General features: G+C 39.8%; 1 protein-coding gene across 1 annotated transcript; it reads left to right on the top strand.

The window, feature by feature from the left end:
- Positions 1-12,312: 12,312 nt before the first annotated feature.
- On the top strand, positions 12,313-16,682 carry LOC306852636 (uncharacterized protein). The gene is made up of 12 exons (XM_079389633.1): positions 12,313-12,419; positions 12,738-12,781; positions 12,887-12,987; positions 13,091-13,206; positions 13,284-13,436; positions 13,527-13,617; positions 13,875-14,039; positions 14,122-14,210; positions 14,322-14,378; positions 15,081-15,152; positions 15,660-15,765; positions 15,859-16,682. The coding sequence occupies exons 2-12, from the start codon at positions 12,760-12,762 to the stop codon at positions 15,964-15,966; spliced, it is 1,080 nt and encodes a 359-aa protein (XP_079245759.1). The 5' UTR covers positions 12,313-12,419; positions 12,738-12,759; the 3' UTR covers positions 15,967-16,682.
- Positions 16,683-25,214: the final 8,532 nt, after the last annotated feature.

The following is a 25,214-nucleotide window of genomic DNA, read 5'->3' as shown; positions in this document are numbered from 1 at the left end:
GTGGTTTATAAACATAATATGGGGTTCTGCATAAAAATGTCCTTTTAGGATGATTTTATGTGCATATGGAAAATAAAGTCTTTGTGTAGTTCTAAGTAGAACAAAGACATGTTCTTTAGACAAAGGAATTTTGGTTTGGTCTGTCTTCTATGTGTGGAGACCCGTCCAAGAGAGAGTTACCGTCTATCACAGGCTTACATGTGACCATCAGTCTTGATTACTTGCAACAAATTTGACAGTCTCCTTCTTGAATTGGAATTATCAATAAGTGTTCTTTTGTCTCAGTGTTGCAAGCTGTTTGATGAAAGAGGCTTGCTAATTAGATTGCTTGCTTCAAACTAGATTTATGACGTCCTGTTTCCTTAAAGGATTAGTTCACTTTTAAAAAAACTTTTGCTGATAATTTACTCACCCCCATGTCATCCAAGATGTCCATGTCTTTCTTTCTTCAGTCGAAAAGAAATTAAGGTTTTTGATGAAAACATTTCTCCATAAAATGGACTTCATTGGGACCCAAACGGTTCAAGGTCCAAATGACAGTTTCAGTGCAGCTTCAAAGGGCTTTAAACGATACCAGACGATGAATAAGGGTCTTATCTAGCGAAACGATCGGTCATTTAAAAAATAAATAAAAAAGTTGAAGTTTTATAAGCACAAATGCTCGCCTTGCTCTGTTCTGTGATGCGCGTTCATGACGTCACGTAATACGCAATGACGTAGAAATGGTCACGGTTGAGGTAGGCAGAAGTACTCAAGTACCTCGGTACTTCCGCCTAAGTCAACCGTGACCTTTTCAACGTCATTGCGTATTACGTGATGTCATGAACGCGCATCACAGAACAGAGCAAGGCGAGCATTTGTGCTTATAAAACTTAAACTTTTTTATTTATTTTTGAAATGACCGATCGTTTCGTTTGAAGTCCGTTTTATGGAGAAATGTTTTCATCAAAAACCTTAATTTCTTTTCGACTGAAGAAAGAAAGACATGGACATCTTGGATGACATGGGGGTGAGTAAATTATCAGCAAAAGTTTTTTTAAAAGTGAACTAATCCTTTAAGGCCTCTCTGCATTCCAGCTCCTCAGGTTTCAATGTTCTGATGCATCTTAAAATTGTCTGATTCAGTCTCTGATATCCTACATAGGAGATGGAGGATTTGACATATACAGACGGTTAGATCCCATAGAAAATGTTTTGACATTTCTGTTTTGTCTCATGTATATCGTTCAAAAGTGTGCATGGTATACAATTAATTTCAAGCTGATCTAAATTACTCATCTGTCATGTCACAGACATTTGGGTCAAAGAGACACACTTGTGAACCTCCAGGTATTAACCTCCAGCAGCTGGCACATGACCTTTAAGAAAAAAAGAGGTTTGTTAATTTTAGAAATATTTCTTGTTATTGTAAAGGGATTTATTTAACCCTTTGCTGCCAGAGATACAGTTGAGAAACAGAACAGAAATAAATAATGGGGATGATGACAGTTGAATTGTCAGGCTTCATCGGTTTTTTTAATGATTATTAATTATGTTCAATTAATTTCCAAAAATGAATGTAAATTCAAAGATATTTTATATACCAATAATACATTTTGTTTCACTGACTTTCACTAAACCAAAGCAAAATGAATGTTTTTACAATGGCACTGCATTGGACACCTCAGTTGAAAGTGATAATGACATGAACTGCAAAAGTTGTATTAAATGGTCCCATATGGCATGCATCTCAAACAGCCTCTGACAACCAAGTCCAGCTCCTGGCCTGCTCGTGTGGCTTAAGGCCCGGGTATACTCAACCGTGGATGAGTGCGGACAGACGAGCTCAACACATATGCAGTACCACCTACTTGACTTGCGCTCTCTCAACATTCACCTCGCGCATGCGCTGTTGTACGCGCACCGTCCGCGCGGTCTCAAAAAATTGCCTGCACACGGATGGGGTGCACAGCTATCAGCGAGCCCTCCTGATGACGAAAATGACGTAATCATTGAATCGTCGACATCGACATCTTTCCAGCAGCTAATGCAGCCAAACTGGATCCAAATGTAATGCTCTGCGTTCCTTTGGATTAAGTCAGTGCGGCCGAGAGGGGGGACCCTGTTGAATGGGCAGCACAAGGTCTTCATGTACTTTGCCCAGGCTTGCGCCCTGGAGAGGACACTCCGGTCTCACCGTCCGGCAAGAGCACAACACGGAGGACAGCAGTTTATGAATTATAAGTCAATTGGCGTAAAGTCGGACGCTACAGGTTGTCCTCGACGGAGGGAGGGACCATTGCAATCCCACTGGTCAGCTATTGCCTGCCTCAAGCTGGGCAGCCCCCAGCCAGTAAGGTGCTGACCCGCACAGTCTGCCTGCTTCAGTGGGTGCCTGGAGCTTAGAGTCCCATAACTCAACAAGCAGATCGTCAACTACGCACCAGGCAAGCAACAAAAGAAGAAAACCAAGTCACCAGCCCTCCAGATGGGAAGCTGGAACATACAGACCATGCTGAGAATGCTGAGGACAAATGGAACTCTGTCCGCAGTACCATTTACAGTGCGGCCATGCTGACCTATGGCAAGAAGGAGTGCAAAAATGGTGACTAGTATGAGGTTAACATCGCTGAAATGGAGCCTGTCATTAACACCAAACGCAGTGCAGTGACCGAGTACAAATGTGATCGAAGTCAGAGAAATCGGCAAGTGTTGAAGGCTGCACGATGAAAGGTCAGGCAACATCCAACAAGTCTCAGACACCGGCGACATCAGACACATGTACAAGGGCATCAAGCAAGCAACAGGAAAACCGGTGAAGAAGAGCACGCCCCTGAAATCCAAGACAGGAGAGACCATCACAGACAAGGACAAGCAGCTAGCGAGATGGGTTGAACACTACCACGACCTGTACTCTAGAGAAAATTCTGTCTCCCAGGAAGCACTTGACGCAATCGAGGACCTGCCTGTTCTAAAGGAGCTGGATGTAGAGCCCACCCTGGAGGAACTCAACAAAGCCATCGATGCCTTATTATGTGGCAAAGCCCCAGGTGAAGATGGAATATCTCCTGAAATCATCAAGTATGGAACGCTAGCCCTGCTTGAGCCACTTCACAAACTCCTGTGTCAGTGTTGGAGAGAAGGTAAGGTGTCCCGGGACATGCGCGATGCCAAGATCGTCACGCTGTACAAGAACAAGGGCGACCGAAGCGATTACTGTGGTATCTCTCTTCTGAAAGTCTTCAAAGTCTTCACAGGCATGGTCCTTGCTCGCCTACAGGTCCTCACTGACCACATCCAGAGTCCAGTGTGGGTTCAGGACAGAGAGAGCCACTGTAGACATGATTTTCTCAGTGCGTCAGCTCCAGGACAAATGCTGAGAGCAACGAATGCCACTTTACACCACCTTCATTGACCTTATCAAGGCGTTTGACCTTGTAAGCAGAAGAGGCCTGTTCCAGCTGCTGAAGAAGATTGGCTGCCCCCTACAGTTGCTCAGCATCACTGCCTCCTTCCACGACGATATGAAGGGCACTATCAACTTCGATGGCGCGTCATCTGAACCCTTCACCATCAGAAGCAGTGTAAAACAAGTCTGTGTCCTTGCGCCAACATTGTTCGGTATCTTCTTCTTGCTGCTGCTGAACTTTGCCTTCAAGGACTCGGAAGAAGGTGTTCACCAGCACACCAGAAGCGATGGGAAGTTGTTTAACCTGTCCTGCCTGAAGGCCAAGACCAAGGTCCTCACAGTGCTCATCAGGGAGATGCTGTTCGCAGATGATGCCGCTCTGACATCGCACTCCGAAGAAGATCTTCAAAGTCTGTTGGACCGGTTCGCTCATGCCTGCAGGGAGTTCGGCCTGATTATCAGCATCAAAAGCTGATAACGCGCGAGCCTAAAATATAGGCCCTAGCCCAGCCCTGGCCCAAGACGCTCAGGCCCTAGCCCGGCCCGTGTCCGACAGCTTATCAGAATTACCGGCCCAAGTCCGTCTTTTTTTCCCCCTTCTCCCAAAACAGCTTATACCGTTTCAGCTATTAAAATACTTCAGTTTAGTATGAAATGGCAAAGTGATTGTATGTCGTTTCGTTATTTTATTAAGTTAATTTAGAAAAATGTTTGGAGCATTTTTTTTTTTTGTTAAATGTAAGTTTTTTGTTTTTTTTAAAGTAAGGACCAAGTGGCCAGCGGCAGACAGTTGATCATAGCCTATGTTTGATATATTTAGCCTTCTCAAATTATCACGACTTGTCTAAAATTAAATTTATAGTTATAAAACAGCTCCACGATGTTAGTTTAAAGGCTTAACCTAGGTTAATGTGCACTGATGCTTATCCAGTCGTTTGTGTGGAGAGTGCAAGCTGAAGCGCGCCTTACAGGACATGGATGCGCCAGAGCGATCACTTGCATTGGAAACATTTCAAATACGCTGTCATTTTTGCTCATAAAGGTAAGAGGCTTCATTGTTCGGAACTGTAAAGGGCCTACTTTCATTTGTGTGCACTCAAAATATCAACAAAGCATGCAATAAAGACATTAAATAAAGGGGGGAAAAATAGCAGTTTCGGTTTTGAGCAGGAGCGCTTCTGAAAAACTCATGAAAATCCATGAGGAGACGGCGAGTCAGGATCATCATCAAATGCATGGATGATCCAAAATGCAGCTTTTCCCGAAGCATTGGGAACTTTTATTAGTAACCACGCTCCAAATTCTCCCTGATGCTCTGCATGGTCAACTGTCACCTGTAGGCTAATGCGTGCGAATATGCGTTGCTTATTGCGTAGGCGATTTGTAATATTTATAATATAATCAGTATTTCATACAGTTGCCATGTGTGCTCTGCGCATAATATGGGCACAATCAAAGGAGAGAAGATAAATGAGCCCGAGTCTGACCTGTAAAAAAAAAATAAAAAATGGCCCGAGACCGGCCCGAATGGACTCCGCGTGTCGGGCCCCGTCGAGTCCCGACGGGCTTGCAGACCTCTACGAGATCTCCAAACGCATCACCAAAGCCGCCGCCATCATGGCAAAGCTGAACAAGAGAGTGCGGGGCAACAACCAGCTGATGGTGAACACTAAGCTCAAGGTGTACCAGGCATGCGTCCTTAGTACCTTATTGCACGGCAGTGAGACCTGGTCCACATACATCAGACAGGAGAACCGCCTGGAGAGCTTCCACCTTCACTGTCTTCTCGCGATCTTAAGCATCACATGGCGGGACAAGGTCACCAACACATCAGATGCTGCTCTCAACAAGACTGAACAAACCAGACAGGGCGTTACCATAGTCTTCCGAGACAGATGGATGCCAGAAATATGTAGCTTTTTTTATTATAAAGATTTACTCTTGGTTTATTACAAATGTTGGAGTTCCTAAATTGTCCTCAAATACAGTTTAATTGTACAATTTATCTATATGCTTAAATAATTATATGAATGTTTGCATTCTGTACAGAGTGCCGGGTGAAAAAAACAAAAAACAGGTCAGAAGTTTGCATGTATTTTTAGGTCTGGAACAAACAAAGTGCAACAGAGAAACATTCCCATTTACAGTACCATCTACAGTGCACTTACACACCCTTCATGTACACTAATCGGTTTATCACACTAAAAATCTATAATATAGTTTATCACTATAAAATCTTTTTTTTTTCCTTTTATAGGCTTATAATGCATATTAATTAGTTAATGTACATTCAAGTAGTTAAAAATGTTGTAACATTCTGATTCTATGACATTTATTTGTCATGACAATTATTTGTTATATACTGTGTAGAATACCACACATTAATTTAACCCTTGGAGACACAAAATCAAATGCCGTCAATGATAAAACCACCTAATCACTCCCAACCCCAACTCAACCTGCCAAGAGCATGTTACACTTGGAAAAAAACTAGGAAAAACGGAGGAGGAAAGACAATCACAGTATCGTTAGAGTATTTACTGAAATCCATCAGTCAAGATTTCCCCCTAAAATCCCCAACAGCATACAGAGAAAGAATTAATAATTTTTTGGCTTGGTAACTTATTAAGCTATACCTCTTGCATTCCTAAGGGACCAAGAGCTTCTAATAAATAACTATAACCAAATAAACGGTAAAGTGCCAGCTTGTGTATAAGACTATGAGTGTATATGTGTACATATTTAAGTCGCAGCTTACTGCATGTGCTTTAGAAGCTAAATTTCTCTTTGTGGTATCGAGTTTACCACAACACCACAATGCCAAGAACACGTTTGTCTGGTAGTTTCCACAAACAAATAACAGACAAAGTCAAAGGAGAGGGATTCCTACACCTGAGCTCACATATAACCAGAAACTCCTCCTTTCACCAGCATAACACTTTGGAAGAAGCAAAAGGCCTCTAGCTTCCTCCTAAACTGCCATCATAACATACACGTTGTGAGAGCTGAATAACTTTTTACGGTGACACAAGGTATGGCAATACTATTATAGATTATGGCTACTGATATGATGATTCTGCTTGATGCTTGTAACATGCAATGAAATAACGCTGATACTATTCATTTGAATTTAAAACTTTCATAAAGATATTTTAATTTAATACAATTAATTTCCATTGCATTTGAATTGTTCTTGTGATGACATTGCATTTTTTTATTTTTTACAAAATCATAAATCACTGTTGTTTACATCTGTTTATCAGATATATCAGTGGCTTACAGCAAAACAAACATTTCACATCTATTTTACAATTTAATCACCAACATCAGGATGTCCAACAACAAAAAGAAACCAAGTAAGTCAAAAAATCTCTTTGGAAACTTGAGATAATCAAGACAACCTGTAAAACTCAAATTAAACTGAGGCATTAATTAAACATTAATGAGGCATTAATGTGTTTAATGTTGTTTTAATTGTTCTGCAGCAGCAACTTCAATATTTTACAGTGAACCAGCGATGGTGGAGGAATTGTACACTGGATACCTGATCAAGTCTCCCCCTCTAACAACCCTAACTAAAAACACTGTATGTCTCATATTGCAGTTCAAACTGAAATCGAAATATCTGCTGTCTGTCAAAGACAGTTCCTCTGTTCGTGAAACTTAGCAGTTTTATCTGTTATAGAAGAAATCATGGAAGCGTCGTGTCTTTGTGCTCTCCAAGATGGGTGAAGACCCCCACCAGCTGACATATCACGCAAACAACGAAAGGAGAGACAAGCCTTTGGGAGAGATATACCTTTCTAAGTATAGAAAAGACTGTCAAAGTCATAAATAAATAAATGAAGTATTTTCACACTATAATGAGGGTGTCTTTCTGTTTTAAAGGATCAGCCTGCTGTTTATTGGACCCGAGGCACATCAGAAGTGGGACTGGATCCAAAAAAACTTCAAGTGTTCTCCATCCTCTGTGCTCTTCTTGAAGGTGGAAGACGACACACCAAAACACTCAAGAGACTATTTCCTCATTGGAGAAAACTGGTTTTTACCATCATTTAGATCATATTTCACATTGCTGGCTTTCATAGAACTGTGTAGTGAGGCAATGTGAAATATGATCTAAATGATGGTGAATGAATGAATGAATATGATCCCACTTCTGATGTGCCTCGGGTCCAATAAACAGCAGGCTGATCCTTTAAAACAGAAAGACACCCTCATTATAGTGAAACTCAGACCTCTATCTAGCAGAATCCAGTTACTGAGGATGAAGATGAGAAGGGCGAGATGAAAGATGAATCTGCAGAGGACAGCGGTGAATACATGCCCATGGCGTCACTGTATGTGTTTGAGAGCTTTTTCCCCTTAACTGGCCTAGTGGAATGTAAAATGTACTCTGTTAATAAAATACAATTTGTCTGTTGTCGTTTCTGATTAGGCAAAGAGCTTTGGAATTTGACCAACAGGAGACGGACACTACATGCATGCAGAAAAAGTAATTTTGAAGTCTTGATTCACTGTTATGTACCTCATGCACTATTGTGCCAGTAGTGTAAGATATGATTTACTCAGTGTCTGTTGCCATTTCATACGTTGTAATGCGTTCACTAAGTTTAATGTTTGATTATTTTTTGTTTGTCTTTTTCAGCACTTCCATTAATGGTCAAGAGTCCTCTGTGCAATGGTGCAGTCAATCAGGATGAGGACGATGAAAATAAATGGTAAATTTTGCCTTGAATGCATCTTTTGACAAAGCTAGAACTGCGTTTTTCTGCTAAATGCACCTGAATGAGGTCACCTCTTTTTAACTTTCTTATTAGTGTATTATGCATACAGCAATATTTAGCATGAAAATGTGACATCTGTTTGAATTTTATCAATGCATATTTATATTCTGCAGTGAAACACACACACATGTTCAGAAGGAGATCTGCGTTAGTCAAAATGATCTGAAAAACAGTGATTTTGACTCAGGCAGAGGGCAAACCATGGTACAACTCTCAATGATAATTACAGTTACTACAGTTTAAAATGTACCCTATCCTGATAGAGAAAAAAAATTAACATGAGTACAAATGAACAACTTACATTGTGTTTCTCATTGTTGTGCGTTCATCCTCTCCAGTGTCTCTGACTGTCGGAAGATTCAGGACTCGTGTCTCTTCCATAAGGGGGATCAGATCCTGGCCTTCAATGACCTGCTTATTGACACAGTAGAAGAGATTCAGACATTTTCCTTACACGATGCTCCAGCAAAACCAACAGCATCGTGAAGGACTCCACCCATCCCTCCCACAGTCTCTTCCAGCTCCTACCATCAGGAAGATGGTACCGGAGCATCAGAGCCCGCTCCGCCAGACTGCTCAACAGCTTTTTCCCCCAGGCTGTGAGAGCCCTGAACTCAAACCACCCCGCCCCCCTCTGAAACCCCATGCAAACCCCTACCTCCTGAACATGGACCACCCCCCACCCCAAACCTTACCACACCGAAGAAAATCTGTATGGAACTTTAATTTTTTTATTTTTTTTTCCTTACACTATGGACACTCTCCTCTATGTGCACTATGGACACTTTACACTATGGACACTCACACTTTACACTATGTGCACTATGGACACTTACACTTTACACTATGTGCACTATGGACACTCACGCTTTACACTATGTGCACTATGGACACTCACACTTTACACTATGTGCACTATGGACACTTACACTTTACACTATGTGCACTATGGACACTCACACTTTACACTATGTGCACTATGGACACTTATACTTTACACTATGTGCACTATGGACACTCACACTTTACACTATGTGCACTATGGACACTTATACTTTACACTATGTGCACTATGGACACTTACACACACTGCTGCGTGTGCACAATCTCACAAAAGACTCAGCAATATATGTATGTTTACATGCTCATGCACTACAAATCATCCTGCACTGTTCCCCAACCAGCTGCTGACTCAAATGTCTCTCTTTGCACATGTACAGTATTTATGAAGCATTCGTATAGTCTGTATTTTTTTATCTTCTATTTTTTTGTTTGTATAGGGTAATATTTATGTGAAGCATTCGTATAGTTGTATTTTTTATCCTTTATTCTTTTAGTTTGTATAGGGTAAATACTTATATATAGTATACTTATAGTTAAATCTGTCAGTAGGTTAGTTGTGTATAGGTTTATAGTGTTTTTTTTACTTCACTGTTGTATGTCTGTATTTATGTAGCACCGTGGTCCTGCGAGACACGACATTTCGTTCCACTGTATGTCCCCACATGTAGCGGAATGACAATAAAGCTCAACTTGAACTTGAACTTGAACATACGTGAGAAGACTAAGCAAGGATGAAGTAAGATGATGATTCACAGTAAAATAATGCTTTTTTTTCCTCACTACATTCAGAGAGCTATAATTAATGCATCTGAAATTACCTGCAGGTAAAACTCACTATTCGGCAGCTCATAGGATCCCAGCCTCTGCACTCTGAACCCTGTCCATCATAATGAGGACAAGAAACAAATCTCATGTGAATTCATCAACATCAAGATATTAGAAATGTGTCTGTGGGACATTAAAGCTCATTCAATCATACAGGTGGAAAACAAGGTGTAAATGAAGAACAGAAGAGCAGTCTGGTTATCTAAAGTAACTTGTCCTCTTTTGACTGTACATTAACCATGTTTAAATGTGTAAAACAATGTGAATGTTACGATTCTCTGACCTTGAAATGCCACTGGGTGAAATAAATCAGTAACATCTAGACTGTATTTGTACATGAAACTATGTGACTGGTAGTTGGTTTATTAGTTCACATTTGTTAATGTGAAGAACAAGATTCAAGCATTACTTTATAACAAGTATGAAGGTTAATTCACATTGAAAAATTCACAGTTCAAAACTGTTCATGTATTTTAACCTCTGTAAAGATGCACTTTTTTTTACAAATCATAACTGTATGAGGTACTTTATATACTGCTTTTTTTAATAACCCTAACAGTATGAGGTACGTTATACACTGTGTATATACAGGTTTTCTGTGATTGTGTATTTTGTTTTTCAAAGCATTTAACCAATGATGTATTACTCCTAGTCATTATGCATTGATTCAAATGCTTCAGTCACTCTTTAGATAGATGATTACTGAATAACATGTAGCCTACGTAATATATACATGAATTATGCTGTACTTAATAAGTAAAGTAGTGAGTGTACATCTTGCATAACAGTGTAAATTTGCTGTCCCCTTAAAATAACTCAACACACAGCCATTAATGTCTAAATCACTGGCCAAAAAAGTGAGTACACCTCTAAATGAAAATGTCCAAATTGGGCCCAAAGTGTCAATATTTTGTGTGGCCACCATTATTTTCCAGCACTGCCTTAACCCTCTTGAGCATGGAGTTCACCAGAGCTTCACAGGTTGCCACTGGAGTCATCTTCCACTCCTCCATGACGACATCACAGAGCTGGTGGATGTTAGAGACCTTGCGCTCCTCCACCTTCCGTTTGAGGATGCCCCACAGATGCTCAATAGGGTTTAGGTCTGGAGACATCCTTGGCCAGTCCATCACCTTTACCCTCAGCTTCTTTAGCAAGGCAGTGGTCGTCTTGGAGGTGTGTTTGGGGTCGTTATCACGTTGGAATACTGTCCTGCGGCCCAGTCTCTGCTTCAGTATGTCACAGTACATGTTGGCATTCAAGGTTCCCTCAATGAACTGTAGCTCCCCAGTGCTGGCAGCACTCATGCAGCCCCAGACCATGACACTCCCACCACCATACATGACTGTAGGCAAGACACACTTGTCTTTGTACTCCTTATCCAGTTGCCGCCACACATGCTTGACACCATCTGAACCAAATAAGTTGATCTTGGTCTCATCAGACCACAGAACATGGTTCCAGTAATCCATGTCCTTAGTCTGCTTGTCTTCAGCAAACTGTTTGCGGGCTTTCTTGTGCATCATCTTTAGAAGAGGCTTCCTTCTGGGACGACAGCCATGCAAACCAATTTGATGCAATGTGCGGCGTATGGTCTGAGCATTGACAGGCTGACCCCTCACCCCTTCAACCTCTGCAGCAATGCTGGCAACACTCATACATCTATTTCCCAAACACAACCTCTGGATATGACGCTGAGCACGTGCACTCAACTTCTTTGGTCGACCATGGCGAGGCCTGTTCTGAGTGGAACCTGTCTTGTTAAACCGCTGTATGATCTTCGCCACTGTGCTGCAGCTCAGTTTCAGTGTCTTGACAATCTTCTTATAGCCTACGCCATCTTTATGTAGAGCAACAATTCGGTTTTTTTTCAGATCCTCAGAGAGTTATTTGCCATGAGGTGCCATGTTGAACTTCCAGTGACCAGTATGAGAAAGTGAGAGCGATAACACCACATTTAACACACCTGCTCCCCATTCACACCTGAGACCTTGTAACACTAACGAGTCACATGGAGAGAAAATGGCTAATTGGGCCCAATTTGGACATTTTCACTTGGTGGTGTACTCACTTTTGTGGCCAGCGGTTTAGACATTAATGGCTGTGTGTTGAGTTATTTTGAGGGGACAGCAAATTTACACTGTTATACAAGTTGTACACTCACTATTTCACATTGTAGCAAAGTGTAATTTCTTCAGTGTTGTCACATGAAAAGATATAATAAAATATTAACAAAAATGTGAGGGGTGTACTCACTTCTGTGAGATACTGTATATGTGTACATAATTCAGTCATAGCTCACAGTATGTGCTTCAGAAGCTACATTTCTTTTTGTAGCATGATGTTTTCCACAATAACACAATGACATGAACACGTTTGTCTGGTAAGTCCTTCAAAGGAATGACAAAGTCAAAGGGGAGGAACTTAAACGTGAGCTCACATATAACCTGAAACAACACCTTTTACCAGCAACACTCTGGAAGAAACAAAGGACCTTTAGTTTCCTCCTAAACTACCATCATAACATACACGTTGAGAGAACTTTTCAGTGGACACTGATTTTACCGTGACACAAGGTAAACTAATAATAATATAGAATATGGCTACCGATATGATGATTCTGCTTTGTGATGCTTGTAACATGTAGAAAAATAATGCTGATACTATTCATCTGAGAAAAGAAAATTGAGTTTAAAAGACATGTAATATTATTATATAACATATTATACATTTGAAATATGGTGGAGGGTTCATTTCCATTGCACTGTAATTAGTCTTACTGTGCTGCTGACAGCGGAAATCATACATTGCTGTTGTTTACTTCTGTTTATCAAATATAAATCAGTGGCTTACAGTAAAAAAAAAAAAACATAAACATTTCACATCTATTTTAGAACTAAAGCAAACAACATCAGGATGTCCAACAACAAGATATCTTGTAAGTCTAAAATCTCCTAGGAAAAATGGTATAATCAAGGAGCTTAAACACTAAATGGAATTGTGCAGCATTTAATGCTGATCAGATATAATTATGTTTCTGCAGCAGCAACTGCAAAATTTTCCAGTGAACCAGCGACGGAGGAGGAATTGTACACTGGATACCTGGTCAAGTCCCCCCCTCTAAAAGCCCTAACTAAAAACACTGTATGTCTCATATTGCAATTCAACCTGAAACTGAAATATCTGCAGTCTGTAAAAGACAGTTCCTCTGTTTAAGAAACTTAGCAGTTTTATATATCTCTTACAGAAATCATGGAAGCGTCGTTTCTTTGTGCTCTCCAAAACGAATGGGGAATCCTACCAGCTAACATACCATGTAAATGAAAGGAGAGAAAAGCCTTTGGGAGTGATAGACCTTTCTAAGTAAGGAAAAGACTGTCTCACAAATAAATACATGAAGTATTTTCATACTACAATGAGAGCGTCTTTCTGTTTTACAGGATCAGCTTGCTGTTCACAAGCCCTGAGACACATCAGAAGTGGGACTGGGTCAAGAAACAATCCAAGGGCTCTCCATCCTCTGTGCTGTTCTTGAAGGTGGAAGACGACATACTAAAACACTCTAGAGAATATTTCCTTATTGGAAAAAACAGGTTTGCCACCATTATTTTAACCATATCTCTAATTTCCATCTCAACATAGGTCCATGAAAGTAGTGTTAAATGATTTCTGGTGTTTTTTAGTACTGATGTGGATGGTTGGCTCAATGCATTACTCGAGGCAATGAAGACCCAGAAATCACAAAATAAACCACGACAAACAGATGATATTCAGGTAAACAAACCTTGTCTCTCCCTCTCTGTCTTTACATAGATGCTTAAACTATCAGTCATATGTTAGCACACTTACTGATACTTACTACCATTTCCTATATTTGAGAATAATAAAAAAAACACATAAGGAAATATGGCAATTATCCAGTAACCAAAAACAATAATTATTTTGATCAGAAGGTTTTAACATCATAAGAAACAAAAAGATCAGTTTTTTGAGAGGTTGTGAATGCTCACATGCTTTAACTTTTTCCACAGGACAAGAGATCTAGATCAACATCTGTACCTGTGAACTGTTCAGAACCAAACGGTGAAGATCAGTCTGATGACAGATGGTCAGCATTTGAATTAAAATCTACGCCACAATATCATTATGACTATCCTCGCAAGCTCAGCGAACCTCCGATACCAGTAACACGCAAGGTTTTACACAATTAAACAGTTTCTTTCACAAATGCATGCATATGACAAAATACACAAACAAACTCTAACCTCGATCTGGCAGATTCCAGTTATTGAGAAAAAAGATGAGAAAGACGGAAAGCAGGATGTACGTCCAGAGGACAGCAGTGAATACATGTCCATGGGATCAGTGTAAGTATTTGAGAGCACTTTTGCCATTGGCCTCCTGGAATGCACTCTGTCGATAAAACACAATTTTCAGAGACAGTTTACTATTATTATTCTTTGACCTATTCTGATTAGGCATATGGTGTTGGAAGATGACCAACAGGAGGACGACACCGCATGCAAACATAAAAAGTAATTTTCTGAGTTATTTACCTCATGAGATTGCACAATTGTGTCAGTTATGCAAGATACGATAAATATATGAATTATCAGTGTGTTACTGTTTTTTACCACATTTTAATGTGTTCTGCTTCATGCCCCAGATGCAACATATGTGTGATTTTCTTATATTTGAACACTACCAAAGAGCACTGTTTCGTTTCATGTCGTTCCATGACTCATACTCATAAGACCTCCGTTCATCTTCGGAACACAAATTAAGATATTTTTGATGCAATCTGAGAGCTCTCAGACACTCCATAGACAACAAGGGTCCTTATAAGATCAAGGTCCAGAAACATAGCAATGAAATCAGTAAAATAATCCATGTGACATCAGGGGTACAACCGTAATTTTACAAAGCTACGAGAATACTTTTTGTGCGCAAAAGAAAAAAAAATTATTCTTTATTCAAATTCTTCTCCTCCACCTCACCCTAGCGCCATTTTGGAAAATATCCACTGAACGCAAACAGCGTATGCTCTTCTGTGTCAGCTGCGCCACAAAATAAAAAATCAAATGAAATGATAAAAATTTTAGCAACAATTCTCTGTATTCATAAGTCAGTTTTACCAAGATCACAGCAGTTGTGGAAAAGCTACTAGAATGTTCTTATGCTGAATACACTAGGACTGACAACATCTCTGTTTTTCTGATGTGATTTTTTTCCCCCAGTGATGATCACAATCGTTCTAAGCAATCAATCAGCTTCAGTGGAAACTGTGCCTCTACTGAGTTGGACAACAGGTGATTTTTACCGTTTCAAACAGGGCTGTAGCATCATATTCAGACTCGTACAGGTTTTTAGTGGCTGATTATTATTAGTGGTCCACACTAATCCTAATTCTGTGGATACATCCTTAATTGTATACTGGAAATACTATTAGACGGGTGCTTCTGCTTTAGAGAAAACAACTACAGTATTGAGTGTGTGTGTGTCAGTTGTTGAGTAAAATTCTATCCTTTCCGAATTAAAATCATCAGATACTGTATATTTAGCACTGTGGTTATGATAAATGTGGCATTTGTATTTTTCTGCTTTGTAATGAAACGCACACACATGTTAAGAAGGAGACCTGCGTTAGTCAAAATGATCTGAAAAACAGTCTGATCTTGACACAAGAAGGCAGCAAACCATGGTACAACTCTACAATAGATAATTAATGACACAAGCTGTTCTAGAATCAATGGTAATATGAGTAGAAATTAACTACTAATTTATTATATTTCATCTCTCATCGCCATCTTCTCCAGTGTGTCTGAGTGTCATCAAATTCAGGACTCAAGGGGGGATCAGACCCTGCCTCCAGACACAGTACAAGAGATTAAGAAATACATAAAAAGTCTAAGCAAGGATGAGGTAAGATGATAATTCACAGTAAAGGAACTGTCTTTTTTAAAATAAATATAAATAAACTTTTTTATAAATAAAAGTTACTGAAATTATCTGCAGGTAAAACTCCTAATTGACCGGCATCCAGGTCTCACTCTGAACCCTGCCCATCACACTGAGGACACAAAACAAAGTCCAATGCGAAATCTCTCATCACCATCGAAATAATAGAAATGTTGTACACATCTCTAATTTAAAGGTCAGATGGTCTATGGGACATTAAAGCTAATTCATTTACTCATACAGGTGGAAAATAAGGTGTTACTGAGTAACAGACGAGGTAATCTGCTTATCTAAAGTTCCTTATCCTCTTTTGCCTGTACATTAATCATGTAAATATGAAAAATAAAAATGTACATGAAATTATGAGTTCCCTAGTAAAAAAAAAAAAAGTAATATATTTAAAATGTATTTATTTAATTCTAAGTATAGTTCAAATCTATTAACATATTTACTGACATATCGCTCGAGACTTACTGATATAAAAATGATAATTAAACTTTATTTGGAGTACTACTTGTGCACAATGCACATTTCTTAATATGTCAAGTATTACTTCAAAATTAGTATGAGAGTTAATTCACAGTGAAAAACTTACAGTTCTACATTGTTCATATATTTTAAAGCAGCACCACTTTTTATGTACTATGTACTGTATATAAAACCTTTTTTGTCATTATGTATTCTTTATTTGTTTTGCAATGTATGTAACCAGTGACACGTTGCTCCCAATCATTATGCATTGCTTTAAATGTTTGTCTGATGATTACTGAATAACAGTAAATAGCCTACTTAATATATAGATTAATTATATGCTTTAGAAAAGCATATATCTTGCACATTGTTACACTGTGAAGTGACATTAAACTTACCATTTGACAGTTTCTGCCTTTTTTTCTATTTTGCTGTGTGTGTGCGATAACAAATATGTGTATAAAAATTATATTAGTAGTTAATTTCTTAACAAGCACAACAAACTAATCATTCAAATTCATTGGTTATACCTAATAACTCCCTCTATTGTTTAAACGGACTGTGTACAACCAAATTCATATCACAAACTCGTGATGAATAGATTAACACATTGTTCTCTGAAAGATGTTGTTGTTCTCTGTCTCAAGTTTAATAAGTTTAATAACCTCTGCATCTAACCAGAAACTCCACCTACCCCTTCTATCACAGCCAAGAACAAAGAACTGTAGCTTCCTCCAAACAACCACACTGGCTCTGAATGAAACCAGTTTTTCCACATTCTGTAAAAACCACAAGACTAATTTTTCACAAGTGCATTTTAAAGCGCTGAAATGCAATATGAACAATAAGATGTCTAAACAATAGAGTTTAGTTCCATTTCTAATCAAACACAAGACTTGGGTTAGATTATTTTAGTTGAATCCAAATGTTCGCCTATTAATCATCAATCTCATATATGGATTTTCATTTAAAATTTAAATATGTATTTAGCAACCGCTCGCTCTAATGTTAACCTAAATAAATTTGCACTATCAGTCGCATATCCAAGTGTCTGTGCAGAGTGTGGAAGTAATTAGCAACCTTACTGCATAACACGAAGATGCTGGTGAGATCACTGCCATTTTTTCCCTGATAACAGTGGAAACAACTTAGGTGGCGAGTCACCATTATCAACTTTGTCTTTGCAGCAGACACTGACTCAGAAAACACTAGTTTATTAACAGATCATTTAAATATCTCCGGTGTTTTGCTGCAAGCTTTATGTGTGCACTTGAGTGCAGAATAGGCTGTTGAAGGCTCTTTATGGCTTAGTTGCTCCCTCAAAATATATGCAAGTAATTACATTAATATAAAAGTGTGATTAGTTGACTATAATGGCTCAAATGAAAGACTGTTAGTAGACAAGAAAAATCTTTAGTCTCTGAATACTGAATATGAACACATATTTAGCCTCCTAGGTGAACTATGGTATAGGAAAACAAATAGGGCTGTTGTTAGAAACCAATTAATATTGGGTTTGACACTGAAATGTGACTGAACAGGATGGAAGCAGTCCAGAAACACTGTATTTTTAAGAACTCAAAGTCTTGCTCAATATCTGTGAAAGGTATCATAGTATCAAGGTATTCATAGTGTGTGATGGACCCAAATAATACCCTATAAGAGCAGAAACAAACACATATGAAACAGTTACATGAACTGTTAACAAAGTGTTAGTGGTTTTTTTTATTAAGGAAATGTCACTGACATTCAGTAAGACAACACTTGCATTTCATATACACTTTAGCAAAGGAGCAACAGCATCCAAACTAACAGCAAACATGATTCAGAGGTGTCTAGAATCTATTGAGATTAACTTATAATGCACTTATCTCTACGTATCTGTATCTTTTTATTCAGGACATCAGATGCATTTAACAGACATGTATAAATGTCTAATTTTGAGGAAATGTTAAGTTGTACCATTTATTCATCTAAGATATTTCTTAGATGAAACTTGCCTTGATTTGTATCTGACATGGTAATGGTCTGCAGAAAACTTTTCTATCGCAGTGGATGACAGGTTACTTCCTTGTTGTAGACGGCAGGTTAGACAGGTTTTTTTTTTTTATTCCATCCAAGAAAATTTACTGAAAGGCAAAATAGAAAAAAAAATGGTGCAATCCGAGCATCCTTGCACGAACCTTCGTACATCCTGAGCCATGTTGGACCACCAGAAACTATCTTTTAGCAACGAGAGGATTGCATTGGCCCCTGGGTGGCCAGTGCCCAAAAATGTGTGAGCTGAGTGAATGAGGGGAGTGCGCTGTATCTTAGCAACATACTGTCGTCCTGGTGGACAGTCCAGCGGATCGTTAATGGAGACGTTGGAGGAGGGTATGGAACTCTGTGACCATTGGATGGGACTCACGATCATCTCCTGTGGTAAGATGGGCTCTGGTTGGTCATTGCTATCATCAGGAGAGTGGAGACGGGATAAGGCATCTGCTTTGATGTTCTTTGATCCTGGTCGGTAAGAGATGGAGAAATTGAAGCGGGTAAAAAATAGAGCCCACCTGGCCTGATGTGGATTGAGTCTTTTGGCCTCCCGGAGGTACTCCAATTTCTTATAGTCCGTGAGGACTGTAAAGGGATGTTGGGCACCCTCCAACCAGTGTCTCCTCTCTTCAAGAGCTAATTTTATGGCGAGTAGCTCTCGATTACCAATGTCGTAATTTCTTTCCACCGGGCTGAGTTTGCGGGAGAAGAAGGCACATGGATGGATTCTGGCTGGAGTCCCCTGCTGCTGAGATAGGATAGCTCCCACTCCAGTAGTAGAAGCATCGACTTCGACGATGAATGGCTTGTTGGGGTCGGGATGCACGAGGATCGGAGCACTGATGAAGGCGTCTTTGAGTTTGTGGAAGGCTTCAGTGGCAGATGGTGTCCAGGACAGTGATTTGGGCTTGTTCTTCAGAAGATTCGTAAGGGGGCTGGCTATGGTGCTGTAACCACAGATGAATCGTCTGTAAAAGTTGGAGAAACCTAGGAAGCATTGGAGTTCTTCAATTGTGGTAGAAATGGGTCAGTTCTTAATGGCTGCCAGTTTCCCCTTGTCCATATGGATACCATCTTCTCAGCTTTGAGGAAAAGGTGGTACTCCCTCAGGCATTTCAGGACCTCCGCAACGTGGTGGCGATGTTCGGCCATGCTCCGGGAGTAAACAAGGATATCATCAATATAGACGAGCACAAACTTATGGAGAAACTCCCGGAGTACCTTGTGCATGAAGTTCTGGAAATACGGAGGGGGCGTTGACTAAACCATACGGCATCACGCAGTACTCATAGTGGCCAGTAGGTGTTACGAAGGCAGTCTTCCACTCGTCCCCCTCACGTATTCGGATGAGGTTGTAAGCGCTGTGGAGGTCCAACTTGCTGAAAACTTTGGCTCTGCGGAGATGTTCCAATGCTGCTGGGACGAGGGGAATTGGATACCGGAATTTGATGGTTATTTTATTTAAAGCCCTGTAATCTATACAAGGCCGCAAACCACCGTCCTTCTTAGCCACAAAGAAAAAAATGGAAGCAGCAGGGGACGTCGAAGGGCGGATGTAACCTTGTTGGAGAGCTTCTTCGATATACTCCTCCATGGCTTTCTGTTCAGGGATGGAAAGTGGGTATATTTTCCCACGAGGCACTGACTCACCCGGAAGCAGATCAATGGCGCAGTCCCATGGCCTGTGTGGAGGCAGCTTAGAAGCTCTTTTCGGGCAGAATACGTCGCTGAAGAGGGCGTAACAGGAGGGTATATTGACGGACCGTTTTTCAATGGGGCTCTCAATGGAGGTTGAACATAACTGGATATGTTTAGGAGTATGCTTAGGTGGATGAGGTTTCTGAGGAAAGTAGTCAGGAAAACAACTCTTGCCCCACTTCAGGATTTCTCCAGACTTCCAAGAGAGGATAGGGTTATGCTGCACAAACCACGGGCGCCCTAGGATGATATCCGCAGTGGAGTCCTCCAGAACCAGAAGATGGATGGCTTCTTCATGTAAAAGGCCGACTTTAAGTCGGAGGGGTCCAACACTATGGCGAACATTCTTACGGCAGAGGGGCCTTCCGGTTATGGAGATTACTTGGTATAATGTCTTGGTGGAAGAGGTTGGGAGGTTGAATTGGCGACTGAGTGTACCGGAGATGAAGTTCCCTGCCGAGCCGGAGTCGAGAATATTCTTGAGCATAGCCCAAGTTTCAGACGTCTCTGTCTTTCACTTAGTGAGAGTCTGGTGGTGTCCATAGGCATGGCTTCATGAAGTGGTTCTGGAGGACTGATATTCTCTGGTCGGCGGAGGAGAGATGGAAAATTCTTATGACCTGGTTGGTCTTCCATACATGAGTGTAGACGATTGGCTACTCGAATGGATAGTTGGATGAATTGCTCGAGCCCAATGTTATCATCTTACGCTGCGGGATGCAACCGCAGATTCGGCTCTAAACCTTGCCGGAAAGTAGTCAGAAGTGACTGTTCGTTCCATCCACTGACGGCAGCTAGTGTTCTAAATCTTAAGGTGTAGTCATTAATGGACATAGCACCTTGTTGAAGACAATAGATTTGCTCACCTACGGAGGAATTTCCTGCGGGAGTTCTGAATACCTCCTGGAAATGGGCGATAAAATTATTGAGGGTTTGAGTGACACTGCATCTCCAAAGCCAGCAAACACTGCAACAGGAAGCCATTGCATTCCTCCGCCAGACCAGAGTAGGGCGCCGGTTTGGCCATGGGACTGGCAATCACTGGTGATGGTTGTGTAGAAGGAGTGGTGGTGATGGTGACGGAAGTGGCAGCGGTAACAGTGGTGGTGGAAGTTAGAACCCGGCGGAGATTGTCCACGATCTCCTGGAATGGATCTGGGTTACTCATACTGCTGGCGCTCCTCTTCATTTATTGGGTCCGGCCTTCTGTTACGGAAGTATGCAAGAACACAGAGAAGACGGTTAGATGGTTTATTAATAACACACAGCAGTATGAGCAGGAGAATCGGGTTAGTAACCAGAGCAATGATCACTGGGTTTTTAGATGTGGTAATAGAGGTTATGGCTTGTCTTACAGGAGATCTTGATCGTGGATTAGGATGAGAGCAAACCAGTGTCCGGATCGGGGATGAGGATGACCAGAAGATGGAGGAAGACGAAGACGAGGAGGACACTTTGGAGGAAACACAGGAGGTAAGTACAGGATACATAATCTAGGTAAATAGCTTGGAAGAATCAACTTGCGTCAGGTAGGAGTCCACTACGTGTAAACGAGACCTGACACTGGATTCTGGCCAGTGACACATAAACATTCTAAATTCTAAAGACCAAATGAACAGTAGACACTGAAAACTAATAATCAGGCAAATTATAAAATATCACAAAAGTTTAGGTTTAGTAAGATTTGTTTAAAACAAAATGAATAGTGTTATTCAGCAAGGATGATCATTTTTTATATATCAAAGAATCATGAAAATATATTCCACAAATATATTAAGCACCAAATCAGAATATCAGAAGGATTTCTGAAGGTTCATGGGACACTTAAAGGGGTCATCGGATGCAAAATTAATTTTTACATGTTGTTTGAACATAAATGTGTGTTGGCAGTGTGTGTACCCAATCACTCTATAATGATAAAAATCCACCAAGTGTTTTTTATTTAGGCAGCAGCTATTTGCACTGTGTAAATAGCGATAGATGGTATTTACACTAAGTGCAAATAGCAATGGATTCTATTTACACCAAGTGAAAATAGTATTTTTTAATGATATGCTATTTACTCTAAGTGTAAATAGCTATAGATTCTATTTACACTATGTTAAAATATCAAGATTTTCTGCTATTTATACTACTTATTGCAAATAGTGGCAATTATCTGCACCTCAGTATTGTAGTACATTATAAAACAGTACGCAATAATAACGTATTGAGTGTAAATTATAGTTTTAATTCAAATTACACCTACCCTAACCCTACCCGATACCTTTATTTTCAACTTTTTTATTATTTCCTTCATTTTTATTGAAAATAAATGCCTTTCTGATGCGACATGAGATTTGAAAAGGGAGAAAAAAGTTCGGCAAAAGGCAGGCTTGAACTCGGGTCAATCGTGTCAAAAAGCATGCGCATTACCATCTACTACGCCATTGAAGCTGTTGTTAAATTGGTGTCTTTTTTTAGTGTTGACTAACCCAATCACACGTTAGTGGGCGGAGTTTGTGTAAACAGCCTTTACCAACAAGGTGAACTATTTGCATTTAGGGTAAATAGACACTCCGTTTTATTTAATCCCTAAAAATAATATTCCCCTTTTCAAATCAGGCCATTCTCAGCTTCTTGTCTGTGTGATGTCACACAGACCAACGCCGATCCCACCAAGGCCGTCTTCCCTTAGACCTGCCCTGAGTGAGCTGTCATCAGTCCGCCATTGTTTCTTCGCCATGGGACGTAGACAAGAATGCTTCCATAGAGCAGTCGTCATTTACTACAGACATCTTATCCACTGAAGACGCAGTGGAGTGTGTTTGTTTTTGAAGGGAATGCGCCCCCGATCTACCTAAATGCATCTATGTTCGCACAAATCATTCGTGATCCAGCTTCACCTCAAGAAGAAGTGAGTATAAAGGGTTTTTCATGCATCTTTGCAAATCGCCTTTCCTAATAATGTGCTAGTTAGCAAGTTTTGCGGCTAAATGCGGCTAAAGTCTCATGAGAACGGCTCGTCACCCCACAGAAGAGAGTGGCGGGGTAAGCAAAGCTCATTAGCATTTAAAGGAACATGCAACAGAGCAGGTTGCTGTGAACAGAGCTGATTTTGACAAGGTAAAAAGAGTGTTTTTTACACTACCATTAAGAAATTTTAACCAAAGCATGTTGTAGACTTTAATTAAGACCCTAAAGAATCATAACAACTTGTGGAAATTGGGCATCCGATGGACCCTTTAAGACTAGACTGAAAATGCAGTTTTGCCATCACAGGAATAATCACATTTAATAAAAAATTATAATAATGAAACAGAAAACAGTTATTTTAAATTGTAGTAATATTCTACAATATTATTGTTTTTACTCAGTTTCAACCAAAAAAATGCAGTCTTAGTGAGCATAAGAGACTTCTTTCAAAAGCATTTAAAATCATACCAGTCATAAACTTTTGAATAGTGTATGTAACTCTGGGTTGATGAAAAATGCACATGCTTAGATGAATGAAAAAATTTGTTTCCTCATTCTCAGGCATTGCTCCCGTCAGTGATGTCAGAATGTTTTTGGAAATCACCCCTTGATCTAAGATACCAACTGTCCACTAGCATGTGAAATATTTATCAGTCTCACTATTACCAGTAATTTCTTCCACATATTTTCCTCCTGCATATTTTAATTTACAGTATATCATAATTATATATATATATATATATACATATATATATATATACATACATACATACATACAGTAATTAATTATAATTAGACTTACATTGTCAAAAAATGTCATGTATATATATATATATATATATATACAGGTATATATATATATATATATACACACACACACACACACACACACACATATATATATATATATATATATACACACACATGACATTTTTGACATATATATACACATGCATACACACTAATTGACTATAATTAGACTTACATTGTCAAAAATGTACACTTACACTGTTTTTTTTTGTTTGTTTTATTTGTGATCACCTTATCACCCATTCAAGCTGCATTGTTAGTCGAGTCATGCCTGGCTAGTCTTGACTGATTGAGCTGATCAGTTATTTTAAATTGTAGGAATATTATACAATATTACTGTTTACTCTATTTTGACCAAATAAATGCAGTCTTAGTGAGCACAAGAGACTTCTTTCAAAAGGATTAAAAATCATACCAGTCATAAACTTTTGAACAGTGTATGTAACTCTGGGTTGATTAACATGCTTAGATGAATGAAAAAAGGTGTTTCTTCATTGACTTGGCTAGTCTAAAACCTTCCACTTCTAGCCCCTGACGAACTCCTTTGTTGTTTTGGCAGTGTGTTTTGGGTCATTATCCTGCTGTATGGTGAAGGATCTCCCAATAAGTTTGGTTGCATCTTTCTTTAAATTGGCAGACAAAATGTTTCTGTAGACTTCTGAGTTCATTTTGCTGCTGCCATCATGTGTTACATCATCAATGAAGATTAATGAGCCCGTCCCAAAAGAAGCCATGCAAGCCCAAGCCACGACATTACCTCCAATGTTTCACAGATGAGCTTGTATGTTTGGGATCATGAGCAGATCCTTTATTTCTCCAAACTTTAGCCTTTCCGTCACTTTGGTAAAGGTTAATTTTGTCTCATCAGTCCATAAAACTTTGTCCCAGAATTATTGAGGCTCATCTCTGTACTTTATGGCAAATTCCAACCTGGCCTTCCTATTTTTCTTGCTAATGAGTGGTTTGCATCTTCTGGTGTAGCCTCTGTACTTGTGATCAGGAAGTCTTCTGCGAACAGTAGATTGTGATACCTTCACTCCTGCCCTCTGGAGGTTGTTGCTGATCTCACTTACAGTTGTTTTAGGGTCTTTCCTGACAGCTCTCACAATGTTTCTGTCATCAACTGCAGTTGTTTTCCTTGGTCTACCTGTTCGATGTCTGTTACTTAGTACACCAGTGGCTTCATTCTTCTTCAGGACATTCCAAATGGTTGAAATGGCTATGGCCAATGTGTGTGCAATGGCTCTGATTGATTTTCCTTCTCTCAGCTTCACAATTGCTTGTTTTTCACCCATAGACAGCTCTCTGGTTTTCATGTTGGTTACACCTCTTAACTAGAAATGCAGTTTGAACAGGCAAAACCCAAATCTGAAACTGAGCGTAGACATTCAGTGCTAATTATTGTTTGATAATCATTGTGACACACCTGGGCAACAAAATAC

This window comes from Barbus barbus (genome assembly GCF_936440315.1).
Source record: "Barbus barbus genome assembly, chromosome: 32".
Taxonomy (NCBI): Eukaryota; Metazoa; Chordata; class Actinopteri; order Cypriniformes; family Cyprinidae; genus Barbus; species Barbus barbus.
Note: the sequence above shows the minus strand (reverse complement) of the source record. Positions and strands in the feature narration are given on the sequence as shown.